Source organism: Vigna angularis, chromosome 4 (assembly GCF_016808095.1).
Source record: "Vigna angularis cultivar LongXiaoDou No.4 chromosome 4, ASM1680809v1, whole genome shotgun sequence".
NCBI lineage: Eukaryota > Viridiplantae > Streptophyta > Magnoliopsida > Fabales > Fabaceae > Vigna > Vigna angularis.
The window spans coordinates 12,907,108-12,921,954 of record NC_068973.1 but is presented as its reverse complement, the minus strand read 5'-3'; the positions used below and the strand labels follow the sequence as shown (position 1 = coordinate 12,921,954).

At 32.7% G+C, this 14,847-nt stretch overlaps 1 protein-coding gene across 1 annotated transcript; it reads right to left on the bottom strand.

Annotated features, from left to right (window-relative positions):
* Positions 1 to 3,116: 3,116 nt before the first annotated feature.
* On the bottom strand, positions 3,117 to 5,030 carry LOC108330915 (uncharacterized). The gene has a single exon (XM_017565510.2). The coding sequence runs from the start codon at positions 4,508 to 4,510 to the stop codon at positions 3,536 to 3,538; it is 975 nt and encodes a 324-aa protein (XP_017420999.1). The 5' UTR covers positions 4,511 to 5,030; the 3' UTR covers positions 3,117 to 3,535.
* Positions 5,031 to 14,847: the final 9,817 nt, after the last annotated feature.

Sequence of the window (14,847 nt, the reverse complement as noted above, 5' to 3'; positions counted from 1 at the left end):
GAGACAAAAATTGGAGGGGGGATGAGAAATAAAATTTTATTGACAAAATATAAGGATTTTGCCACTCATGTTCTTAGAAAAGTAAAATCCTCATAAAGTTCATCTGCTCAACAACATACCTCATGTACTCCTTAATTTAGTACTAACTTTGTAAATAATGTATGATTTATTGCTAGACATAAAAATTTTGTTGTAGCTCTAACAATAATGAAAGAACCTAAAAATTTTACGAAAAATGTAAAGAATTTAGTCGGCATGCAACAATGGTTGACGAGATACAAGCCTTGAAAAATAACGAGACATGGGTTCTATAGAAAATGTTGCCCAGAAAAAAAGATCTTAGAAGTAAATGATTATACAAAATAAAATATCACTCAGATGGGAAGATATAACATTTGAAAGCAAGACTTTTCATATTTGAACATCATCAAATATAGGACATAAACTATGATGAAACTTTTTCTTTGGTGACAAAAATGGTGATTGTATGTACCTTCTTGCCATTGGCAACAATTAAAAAATGGGAAGTTCAACAAATGGATGTATATAAGGTGTTTCTTTATATTGATTTAGTTGAAGAGGTGTACATGAAAATTCCTCTAGGTTTTAAAAACATCGAACCAAAGTTGGTTTGCAATTTGAAAAGGTCATTGTATGGATTAAAACAAGTTGTTGGTTTGTTATGTTCGTTACGACATTGAAGCATTATGGTCTTGGCCAATCTTATTCAGATCACTCATTATTTATATTGAACAAGGGAGATATACAACTTTGTGTGCTAGCCTATGTGGATGATTTAATTATTGTAGGTAACAATATTTTAACTTTGATGACAAATTTTAAGCTTACCTAGGTTCTTCCTTTCATATGAAGAACTTGGGAGTCTTAAAATATTTTTTGGGATTGGAGGTAGCCTCTAATCCCAGGGTTTTGCTTTGTCAGAGAAATATATGTATTGGAAATCATCGAAGACACGGGTTTATTAGGTGCCAATGTTGTGGATTTTTCATTAGAACAACATCATAAACTAGTGTTGGCTTCTGGTTCAATTCTTCAAGACCTAAAACTCTATAGAAGGCTAATTGCATGATTAATTTATTTGTCTGTGACTCGACCTGATCTTGCTTATTCTATCTACATATTATCTCAATTTATGCAGAAACCTCGTAAAGAGCATTGGGAGGCAACCTTAAAGGTTATTAGATATTTGAAGAAACTAAAACAAGGTATTTTACTATGGTCTAAAAGTAAACTACAATTACAAGGATGGTGTGATTCAAATTCTTTGATTGGTTGGATAATGCTTCTTGGTCTTTGTCTAGTATTTTGGAAAACGAAGAAACAATCAATTGTTTCTCACTCTTCTGCAAAGACTGAATATCGATCTATGACAACGACTACATGAGTTAAAATTACTCAAAAAGTTACTTGATGAGTCGAGAGTTAATAATTCTAAAGAGATGTAATTATATTGTGATAGTCAACATTACATATTGCTCATAATATAATTTTTCGTGAAAAAACAAAATATATTAAAGTTAATTGTCATTTTTCGTATATTAAGGTGATGATTGGTACCATTTGTCTCTTATATATGTTCGTATTAAGATACAATTAACATACATTTTTTACATTAGTCTTAAAAAACACATAATTTGAGTTTTTTTTAACAAGTTAGACATTCAAAATTTGTATGCATCAACTTAAAAAATATTTAAATATTATTATTAGGATTATTTATTTTGTTATTAATTAAGAGATATATGTTCAGTTTATTTATCAACGTAATTATGAACATTTTGATAAACATTTTCAAAAATGATATTTTAAATATATATATATATATATATATGGAGTTTGTTAACGCGCATACGCTTGTTTTTCAGTTGGTACATTTTAGCAATGTGTACCCGGTTTTTAGTAGACAAAAATACCCTTATATATCATGGATTCTAAGTTTTAAGCTTAAGGGTATTTTAATAATTTTCATTCTCAAAACTAAAAAAAAAAAGAAACCCCCAAACCCTTACTCACATCTCTCATTCCTCTGAACCCTTTATCTTTCATCTCTCTCACTCCAACCTTTTCTTTGTCATCCCTGCTGTAGCCCCAATTGAAAAAATCAAAAACACTTGTCATTAAACAATCTTACAAAAAATGATTTTATAATGAGTTTTCATTTTATAATTTTTGTCTTATCTAATTTTATCCAATTTTCAAAAGCATAAAGGAATTGGTAATTGACCTAGAAAAAATCAGAAATACTCGCTGTTAAACAATTCTGACAAAAAATGATTTTATAATGAGTTTTCATTTTATCATTTTTGTCTTATCTAATTTTATCTAATTTTCACAAGCATAATGACATCAAAGGAATTGGTAATTGGTCTGGAAAAAATCAGAAACATTTGTTGTTAAACAATTTCTTACAAAAAATGATTTTATAATGAGTTTTCATTTTATAATTTTTGTCATATATAATTTTATCTAATTTTCACAAGCATAATGACATAAGAAGGAATTGGTAATTGGCCTGGAGGGTTTTTTTAGAGATGATGATTCAACATATGTAGATGATGAAATTAGAGAGGTTAGTGAAGATGGTGAAATTGAAGAGATCTTGAATGAACCTTTGACTGAAGGTGAATATGTCAATGACTCAACTCTTTACAAAGGCAAATTGTTTAACGGCAAGTGTTTCTGATTTTTTCAATTGGGGCTACAGTAGGATGACAGAGAAAAGGTTGGAGTGAGAGAGATGAAAGAGAAAATGTTAAGAGGAATGAGAGAGGTGAGTAAGGGTTTGGGGTTCTTTATTTTTTTTTTTAGTTTTGAGAATGAAAATTATTAAAATATCCTTAACCTTAAAACTTAGAATCCATGATATATAAGGATATTTTTGTCTACTAAAACCCGGTACACATTATTAAAATATATCGACTAAAAAATAGGTGTACGGACGTTAGCAAACCCCTATATATATTATAATAATAATAATAAAAAAAAAAAAAGAGTGACGAAGAGAAACTCTAAATCTAATATGAACCAATAGATTAATAGTAAGGTTTTCCTTGGTGTGTAAAAGTCTACATCATCACCAAACACCCATTCTTCACGGAAAGTGAGTCACATGCAATAGCTTTTCATGGCCAATACAGACATCCACTTCAATAATCTATTGTCTATATTTATGTTATATATATAACCTTTACAATTTAATAAAAAAAGAAGAAGCATATTGCATATTTCATATACATAGCTCTGTTCTCAAGATGAGACGAAGAGAGAGAAATTCGAAAACAGTAGATGACAGATGTAGATAGACGTGGACGCATGCAGAATTATTGGGCATGTGTCTGTGATTCAATCCCTTTTGTCCATTATGCACAATTGTTCAACCCCAGCTGTAACTAACTCCCCAAAATCCCTCACTCTCTCTCTCTCTGGCCCCACCACCCTTCTCTCTCTCTCTCTCTCTCACAACTCTCACACCAATCTCAATCTTCATCAACATTTCCATATACTCACCATTTTTTTACTCAACTTTCCAAGCATATAGAAACAAGAAAAATTCCGATGATTCGTTTACACTGAACCCCTCCAAGGATCCAGAGCTCCCCGTTTGAGTCGATAATGGTGTGGATGTTGACGACAACGATAACGGTGGCGACGATGATGACACAGACATGGACAACATGGATGATAAAACAGGTTTAAAAATGAACAAAGCGTGTTTCAAACCAGGACTAAAGAGCCAATCGTGCACATCCCAATACACTTCCACTCTCATCTTGTTCAGATGAATTGATTCGTTCCCTCTGAACTTCCACTGCAAGTGCTTCACGTGGATCATCACGTGCCCGTCCAATCTTATCTCCATCTCTGGCTGAACTTGAACCCCACTTGACGGCGATTCCCCTCCGATGTCGCTTTTGTTCTTGCACTCGATTGAGATCTCATGGCACCTACCCTTCTCCTCAAACTTCGCTCTTGTCGAGAACTTTCTCTTCCCAAAGATGTGCTCTTTTTTCGAAATCAGAATCGGGTCAATCAGTGCTGGTCTGCACCCGGTTCTTCTGTACGCTTCTTTCCTCAAATCACCCACCAGGAGTACCACCTCTTGCTCGCACACCACTGCAACGTAGTACTCCGCGGTTGGTTCCGTCTCGCCGTTGAATTTCGCAGCCTTAAGGTCCCAGAAAACGTCAACGGCTTTGTTACCGTGTACGAGGAACCGCTTGGAACCTTGTTTTCTCCAAAAGTACCATGGTTTGAGCTCGACCTTGCAGCTGTACTGTGCCTCCCCCTCTGGGCCTTCCACTGAGACTGAGAGGCCATGGAGCATCAAGTTTTTGCACCATGTGACGGTGATCAAGCGGCAGTGGTCAGCAATCTTTGTTCTGTAGACGGACATGTGCACGCTCTGGCCTGAACGGGTCACGGTTGTGTGATCATCACTTGATTTCAAAGCCGAAGAGAAGCAAGCTGGAATCCCAATTGCGTCTTGCATTGTTGTTGGATATCAACTCTTTAACTGCAACTATGTTCTGATGAAATAATCTTGATGGAACCAGTGATAAAATGCTGTAGTTGTTGGTGATGAATGAACTTTGAGTACACAATGTGAACGCTGAGTGATTCTTACATAGAAAAATTGAAAAAGTGAAAGCAGGTAGCTATTTGGTGTGTGAAGGAGAGATCTGAGTGAGAAGGTTTGTGAAAGGAAGGTGGTGGCAGAAGTGTTTTAATGGAGTTTGGAAAGAAAAATATATATTTCTGAACTGGCTGGCATATGCACTGGCAGTGAGTGAGAGTTAAAGGGAACAACCCTTTTAATATTCTGCACAACTCTCAATAATCTCTCTTACCTGTTTCTCTTCAAATTTTATTTTGGTTCCAACCTCCATACTAGTTAGTTAAGAAAGAAAGAGAGAGAGAATAAACTATGAATTATAGTTTTCTGGTTTTTAATGATTTATAAAGTTTTCTCATTTCATCCCAAACACTTCAAAAGAATATTACCTTTTCTAAAAGAAAATAGCTGTGTGTGGGTGGTACCTATCTATTAATGTAGCTGAAATTTGTAGTTTTAAGTGATTATAGTAAATTTTTACATCATACTAATTCAATGCCATCAAAATTTTCCTCCAATATTTATTTTATCTTGGAGGAGGAAGTGTTGGTAAACCGATTTCAGCGGCGTTGAACAAATTTTAAAATCAATATAGGAAAGTAAAAGTTTAAGGACAAATTTAAGTATATAGTTTCAAAGAGTTCACCAGCAAATTAATTTAACTTTTGTTTAACCTAAGTGATTTTCATTAATTGGTATATTAAAAGCGTGTACTTCTAGCTAAGTTAGAAGTAGGAGTGACAATGTGGGGGCGGTCCACCGTGGATTTGAGACAAGTAAGGTTTTTTTTTAGTCTGTTGGTCCCCATAAGTTGAATATGTATAATCTCTTTGTACATGTCTACAATGAGATGAGATGAATTAGTCTAATGACCCGTAAACTATCTAAAATCTTAATTATTTTTTTCAAAACGCGTCTCACTCACTTACTATTTGTTTTGCATTTCTTGTTCATCTTTCGTGTTTTTCTTTCGCTCTCGCGAAACACAACAGAGAGTTCATCATTATAATCTCTTCTCATCTTGCAACAACACACTCACATAACACTCATAATAACATGTATGATTATTAAGTTTGATGAGAATGTAATAGTATAAAGTTTCAACCACTTCATTTTGCTAAAATTGTTGATCTAGGTATGAAAATTGCGAAAATTGTTCAACCACTATATATAGGTGAAAAAACAAGAAATTTTGTAAAGTATGAAATTTTTCATTAGTTGAGAAAAAGAAATTCAAGTCAAGTATGCAAGCCAACCCGTGAGTATGCACCTAATTCCAATATGGGGTGGGCTAGTATTTTCAACCTATGTATTTTATTCAATGGTCAACCTAGCCTGCATATTACGAGCCAAGTGCAGGTTAAGCCTAAACAAACTGGGTTAATCTGCATTACCACTCACTAGTTAGAAGCAAATATGTTGTTTTTCATCATATTTAGGGTTTGAATGTTTACAAACCTACAATAGTAATCAATTATCCTTACTATTAATGAAATTTTTTTTTTATATTTTACTTTAATGTTTAAGTTTAATTTTTACCAAGTCACCATCTCCAACTCCCATCTTCTTTTTCTTTTCTTCTTGATTTTTTAAAATAGTTTGTCTTTCTTCTATATTTTATTTCATTTAGCTCCTTTCTTTTAGAATCTGGCCACAATCTTTAATAGCTTATGTGTTATAGACCATTTTTAATGAATCAAGTTTTCAAATAAAGAAAGTTTTTATTTATTCTAAAGATTATTTATCATCTTCTGATTTTGTCATCATTATTGTTAACCCCTTAATAAGAGTAATAATCTCAACTTGGTTAAGCATGTACTAGTATTTCGTTATCTTTTTGCTTTATGTCCTTAGATTTTGAGTAAATTTGTGCTAAGATTTTCTTTGGAATAATCACTAGTAAATAAACAACTTTTTAACTTGCACATTATGCTTCGGTTTCAAAAAAACTGGAGCGTATAAAAACACGTTGGATATTTCGTAATTTTGACGACACTATATCCCTCGGTTCAATGTGAACCGATGCCTAAAGAAGTATATTGTCTCGGTTCTTTGACCAACCGAGACAAAAAATCCTCCTAACCCAATGTAAAAATTAGACTTTTCACTTGACAACTTTTTCAAAATAGGCCTACTGCCTCGGTTCTCTGACCAATCGAGACAACTACAAGAAAAATTGAATTACATACAGCCAAAATCCGTATATAAGGCCCAAAATCCATATATAACACTTGGTTACATACGACTTATATACGTGCAAAAATTCGTATATAAAACTGTTGTAGTTAAGTTATATAAGGATTTATCCGTATATAATACATATTTATCCGTATATAAGATATATATGGATAAATACGGATAAATCCGTATATAATATCTGTATATAAGTTATATACAGATTTATCCGTATATAACTTATCAATATACTTACATACAAAAGAATTCATACGTAAGTTACATACAGGAAAATTTGTATGTAACTTTATGGCTTTATAAAAAAAAAAAATAATCCCATTTTTACATCCAATAATTAAAAGTTTTATATATTTGATAAATGTCAAACACAACTGTCAAATTAACAAAAAATAGTATCAAATTATCAAATAATAAGAACTGACTATCTTTTACATAGTAGTAAACTAAACTACTTATACAATTGGCTATCAGTGAAAAACTGTTCAAGAATTGCTCCACCAATGTTTGAAGCTCCACCAACTAGCCATTTATCATCAAAATGGTGGCTCTAAACCCCAAACCGAGAATCTTCAACTCTTGTATTGATGAATAGTTTAATAGCTAATGTTAAATCCAATGAAATTACCTATGAAAGAGATAATGAGAAACCAAGTTATAGAAAGAGTCATAATATTATCTAGTTAAAAGTGTAGGGTTTATAAGAGAAATAAAGATAATCTATCTAGTTATAAAAAATGTATAGTAAATTGTAATAAGAAATTAACTCCTAATGAACAATAATAATTGCATATAAAAAGTAAAGTGTAATAATAAATTAACTCCTAAATTGTAATAATAAATTAATTCAGTTTGATTAGTTGAACATGGATTAGTATAATAATTCTAATAATAAGTATGAGCAATTTTAAAATTTCAAAAAAAAAATAGAAAAGGTAGCTACAACTGAAACAATTACCCTAATAAGGATTCAACGAAACGAGAGGACGCACCCTACGCGTCATTGCCAAGCGTGCAGCAGGAGCCGAACTAAAATAAAAGAGGGAAAAATTTTAAAAAAAATCAAAATGAAAAACCATTAAATCTCAGATCGATTTGAAATGAAACAAGAACACAAGAATACTGCTCACTTTCTATGTTGATCGTTTAGAATCTCCACAGCAGATTTTGTCACCACTTCGTGCTTTTGCTTCAAAACAATCCCAACAGCACCTTGAGTCTTCAATCCAGCCTCTTCTTTGGGTTTCAAAAGAGTAGCAGGCTCCAAGGAGCGCCGAAACGCCGTCAGGTGTGATTGATTTTGCGGCCACTTGACGGAAGAGCCAAAAAGGAGAAGACCAACAGAGCGACGCGGACTCGACTCAAACTCCTTCGAAGCTTCCTTGCTGAGCAAACGCAACGGAATAATGAGACGAACTTAAGATCGAGAGCGAAACGTAGAAAACCCTAAACGAACGAATAGAAGCCAGAACGATTGGGTGAAAACTCCAAAATAGAGGAAGAACCCTAATTTGGACCGAAGGAACCCTAAAAATGGGGAGAAACTTAATATGAACTGATTAATCGGTTCAAACGCAAGATTGATCGGTACAAAAGTGTTTAAACGACACAAATGGAGGTTTAATCAGTGGAAATCGAAGAACAAACGGTAGAAAGGGTTTTAATCGGTAGAAAAGTGGTTTTACCAAACAAGCTTCGAATTAATGAAATCTAATTCCAATTTAAAAAAAAATAGAAATTTCCAGTAAGATAACGCTTGCTTTAACTCACATACGGATTATAGCACTTACATATGGATCTTTTCCTTATAAAACTCTCCCGCCACGACGCACGAAAAGTTCATACGAATTTCATATACGGATATATATACGTATGTAAAATCCGTATATAACTCCCTTTTCAGGATCTGTATATAATATCCGTATATAATATCTATGTTACATACGAATCAAAATCCGTATATAATTATCAGTGGGTAATAACCATTTTTCTTGTAGTGTTAAAAAACCATTACAGCTTTTTCGAAATAGACTTACTGCCTCGGTTCTCTGACCAACTGTGGCAAAAAACCCTTATAGCTTTTTCCAAATAGGCCTACTACCTCGGTTCTTTGACTAACCAAGGCAAAAAACATTGATAACTTTTTCGAAATAAGCTGACTGCCTCGATTCTCTAACCAACAAAGGCAGTATATCCTGCCAAAAACTGACAACCTCTAATTTTGAACGTTCCAATTCCATTTTGTCAACCTCTACTACCTCGGTTCCATTTTAACCGATGTCATATGCCCTTTATGTCTCGATTTAATCGCGAACCGAGGCCTATAGTTAATATATATTTTCAAATTTCCATTTACAATTTTATTTTGATTTTTTTCTAGAATGTAGTAATTAGGGAATAATGTGATTTTGAGACTTGAGGATTATTCTTTGGTAATTGGGTTTAACATTTAGATGTTGCTTAGAATTATAATTGTTATGCTAATTATTTAATGTTATTATTGATAAAGTGCAACACATGATTGATATGTTATTAAATTCGTGATTTGTGTGTGAGTGTGATATTACCAATATGATGTGTTGGTTTTTTGGTAGGAAGGGTGGTTTAGGATTGAATGGGTATGGGTTCAATTCTATGGAGAAAGGGAATTAAGGCAGACCTTTGTTTTATTTGTATTTTGCTTAGGGGTAAAATGGTCTTTTACCTTTATTTAATTGGTGTAGGAATTAAATAAGGGGGTGTGAGAAGTAAAAGTGTGAATAAAATAAAATAAAATAAAAGATAGATAGTGGATCGTGAGATAAGGAGAATAAAGATTTAGATAGATTTGGTTTTTAAAATATATTATAATAAGTGAGAAAATATTAGAGATAGAGTTGGATTGATTTAAAAATATTAAGATATAGAGAAAAAGGTGGTAATTTGTGTTTAGAAATCCTAGAAACTCTAAATCAAAGACGTTGGGGGATAAGAGAAAGAGCAGTAGAAACCCTTAGTGCAAAGGAAAATTTGTGGTGTTTTGGAGTTGTAGTTAAACCCTTAGTATTGACCAAGGTATGGGGAAATTTACCTTAGTTTGTTTTCTTGTTGTTTGTATGATGAATAAGGTTTGTTCTTGATTATCTTGAAAGGTAATGTTGTATTGATGCATGTGCATGTATGAGAATATGTTATGCATGATAGTAGGGTTTATATCATGTTTTATGTTCGGTTGTCCCTATGAAAGTATGTATGTTTTTGTTGGGTTATCCCATAATAGGTATTGATGCTAAGGGAAAACAAAGTTATGATGCTTGGGATTTTACCATACAAATATATTTTATAAAGATAATATGATAATCATATGTAAAATAATTGGTTTGTTGGGTTAAAAATATTAAGATATAGAGAAAAAGGTGGTAATTTGTGTTTAGAAATCCTAGAAACTCTAAATCAAAGAGGTTGGGGGATAAGAGAAAGAGCAGTAGAAACCCTTAGTGCAAAGGAAAATTTGTGGGGTTTTGGAGTTGTAGTTAAACCCTTAGTATTGACCAAGGTATGGGGAAATTTACCTTGGTTTGTTTTCTTGTTGTTTGTATGATGAATAAGGTTTGTTCTTGATTATCTTGAAAGGTAATGTTGTATTGATGCATGTGCATGTATGAGAATATGTTATGCATGATAGTAGGGTTTATATCATGTTTTATGTTCGATTGTCCCTATGAAAGTATGTATGTTTTTGTTGGGTTATCCCATAATAGGTATTGATGCTTAGGGAAAACAAAGTTATGATGCTTGAGATTTTACCATACAAATATATTTTATAAAGATAATATGATAATCATATGTAAAATAATTGGTTTGTTGGGTTATAATCTGCATAATGATGGGTTTTGGATGATTCAATTGATGTAATGTATGTATTAGAGTCTGTTCACAAAGGTGTATGGGTATGAATGCATGTTGTATTGGGTATGTTTGCTTATGATCTAATTGTATGTGAGTTTGAACACTTGAATTTTGTCCAAGATGTGTTTTGATTCGGCAATAATCGATTATAATTAGTCATTATTGATTATTTCCGCATTGGTTTTGAGTATTGTTTTGAGAATAATTGATTATCTGGGATGATAATTAATTATCCTTTCATAAGTGATGAATTATGGAAATTGGTTGTGCAAACCACTAAAATAATTGATTATCATAAGTGATAATTGATTATCATAGTGTAGTTTTTGGTAATTATGAATGTTTCAGGAATAATCGATTATTAGTGATAATCGATTATCCCAATGTATTTTTATTGAAAACGTGTCTTTTGATGAAGAATGAGCGTGTATCAAACTTGAATGTGATGACAATTAGGGAATGAGATTAGTGGTTAAGTTTAGGGTCAGGTTTGACTTATTTGAGATTGGAGCATGAGTGAGTGTTAGGGTGTACCTCAGTATGAGGTTGATGAGCATGAGAGTGGTTGATTGGTCTAGTAGTTGTACCTAGTATATCCTGGTTCTATTTGCGGATAGGTTCTTTCTTTTGCCTTGTGTGCAAAGGAAGGGTTGTTCGGGTTTTGACCTTCATGTTATGGAGGTGATAGTGTTTTCCTTGTCCTTATATGACAAAATTACATGTTCCTTAGCTGGATTTCGGGACTGCTCAAGCATATTTGTAGGAGAATCTACATATATGTCTATAGGAGCGGCTACAAGCGGGTGACGTAAGGTACATGAGTGAGATTGACTCTTTCCACTATGGTTTTTATGGTACGGTGATGCTCATAATGTTGTTCATGACTAGGATAGTCATGATGATGGTGTATCTATGATGATGATCATGGTAATAGAGATGCTTCAGTGATGCTATGTTCATAGTGGTGTTACTATAATGGTTAAAGTAAGTAGTTAACATAGGTGTTAATGAGTGGATAGACCAAGGGTCTATGTGTGAGATGTTAGTAATGACATTAAGGGACAAGGAATCAAGGATCGAGGATTGAAGAACAAGGATCGAGGATCGAGAACTAAGTAATTCATTGTGATTAATTTGTCATGCTAGAGGATTAGGAATATTATTGTTATTACCATTAGGTATAGGGTGATTTATGGTTGATATATTCAGTGTGTTTATATCTTATTATTATTATGATTGTTTTATCAGTAGCTTACCTCATACGTGTTTGTGTTTGTGTGTTATGAATGAAATTATCGGCAATGATCGTATAATGTGTTATATGTTAGCAAATAATGTTGCAAATGGTGTTGAAGCATGATAGATTAGATAGATGACAGGGAATAGACTTGAGATTTTTAAATAAAGCTATTTTTGTTAAATTTAAGACAATATAGTTGGGGTTATTTCATTACATTCGTTATTTCCATTATTTTGAATAATGTAATTGGACAAGTAGTTTCGAACTCATATGCTTTGAATAAATTATGCATGTTTAAATGTTAAGGTTTTGAAAAATACGTTTTCGCGCTACGATAGAAAGTTGAAGTTTCTGGTTTTTGAATAACTCGTGACACTTTGAAATTTAGGTTGTTACAATGCTAATTCACAAGCATAGGGTATACCATATGTTTGTCTTAGAACCCATCGACAACACCCACTATCCAATCCTCTACACTTGACTCATTCAAATTCCTCAACAATGAGTCCTAAGCATATCTCGATACGCGTCCAAGAAGTCTTTTATATTTTCTTCCTTTAAAAGCTTTACTCATAAGATTAAGACTTTTTTCAAGTGATGCCTTTATCTTGTTATGTTGGAGGATGATGACATTATGGATATCATCCCACACGAATAAAGGTCTCTCATATTGCTCCACAATACTCTTTTCAAGCTCTAATGAGCAGACTCAACGTTGATACAAACGATATTAATATTATCATAAAACATATAACATAAATAAGTAAATAAAATAACATTAAAAATTTCTTGTTTGTTGTTGTGTTGCCTAAATACATAACTTTGTTTGCCCATGCCTTTACGAAGTATGACTTACACAGAATAATCCAAATATGATTCACATATTCAAAGAATAAAGGCCATGAAGTAGAAGCATACTGAAGGCGATCAACATAATCACTAAACATGGACTCTTGTTCATGATCCATGACATTTTCTCGTGCTTGCATCAACACATCTTATGCCTTAACAGAACCCACTAACATTTTGCTTTTAGCTTTGACATTTTTTATAATATGGAAGCAACATAGCAAGTGATAAGACTTAGGGAATACATTGGCAATGACATTCATCAAAGCAAGGTCTCTATCACTAACAATGACGTATAGACCGTCCTCAAATGTCATAAATAAACCTTTAATCATTTCCATAGCCCAAGTAAAATTATTTTGCGATTCACTTGATAATAATGCAAAGGCCACTACGAAGGTCAACCCTGTAGATGTCGAACTACCTATCTCAAGTAGGGCAACACATATTTATTTGTCATGTATGTCATATCCATCGAGAAAACAATATTAAATGCATTCAAGAACTGCACTACATCAGGATGTCTCTAGAAGAGGTCACTTACTCCCTCAGATTTGTCGACACATCTACTTCATTGGATGTATTTATCATTATCCAACATCATCACTAGCTATTGTATTTCAGCTCTCGACCTTCTCAAAGATTGATTGTATGTATACCTTGCGTTATGGATTTGCTTTATTGTTGTGACATTGCAATAATTGTGTTTTTTCAGAGTTAGTAGAATATTTGAAGGATTTACTTGATATTTAGTCATATTAACATGTAATGACTGTTCAGTAGGATTTAACCTGCTAGCAAAATGGTGACCAACTAAACTCTCAACCAATTTATGGTATTGATATCCACATATTACATTTAACACCTACCCATCTCCATTAGAAAAGGGTTTGCCCCTTAACTTAAAAGGACACTCACAATTTATTGTGCGATATACACTCGACTGAACATCAAGATTGTACTTCCTATACTTAACAAGACAAACCTCTTTCTTTGGATTCAACAGATCTTATAGTTATAACAACAAAACACATTCAATTAACTCATCAAGTGAGAGAAATATTTTATCAATTGTAAAATTCTTTGAGTAATCTCCTCCGTCACTTCATTTGCGAAAGAATAAAAATCCAACACGAAACTCGAATTTATTTATAAATCCATCAACTTAAATGGATAATTGTCTATCTTAAAATATTAATCACCTATAACAAACATTAACCACTCTATACCTCTCTTAATACTAAAAATAATATTAATACTAATAATAAAATTCTAACATATTAAAAATTAAATCAGAAACAAAAACAAAACTTAAGTAAAAAAATATTAAAAAAAATATAAAGTGGGAATCAGATTTCGGAATCCATCCAATACTTAACCATCTTTCGAAATCTGGTGAACCCTTAAGCAAATTTCGGAAGCCAGTTAAGAGTTGGAGGTATTTCAAAATCCGTTGAAGCCTTAACTAAATTTTGAAATTTGATTAAATGTCATCGGATTTTAAAATCCAATTAAGGTGTTCATGAAGTTTGAAACCTGTTTAGGTCTTAACCAGATTTTGAAATCTAGTTGAGTTTGCTAGATTTTGAAATTCGGCTAAGGTCTTAACAGATTTCGAAATTTGTTGAAGTCTTAATCAGTTTTCAAAATATGGTTACGAGCTCACCGAATTTTAAATGTCCATTAAGGATTCCACGTATTTCTAAATAACCTTAATCAACTTTTGAAATCCAGTTAAGAGCTCGTTAGATTTTGAAATCTAGGTAAGGGTTTCATGAATTTCAAAATTTGTTTAACGCTTAACTGGCTTTCAAAATTCGACGAACTGTTAATCAGATTTCAAAATACAGTTAAGGCCTCAATGAATTTCGAAATCCATTTATTTATGAAAAGGATTTGTGGGTTTCCTAAGACTACAAAATACATGCTTAAACTTACCTATATGTGAAGAAAATGAAGACTAAGATCACCAATGCCAAAACCACGAACGACAACGCAAGATCACGAACGACAATACAAGAACCACAAAAACAACAACCTAAGA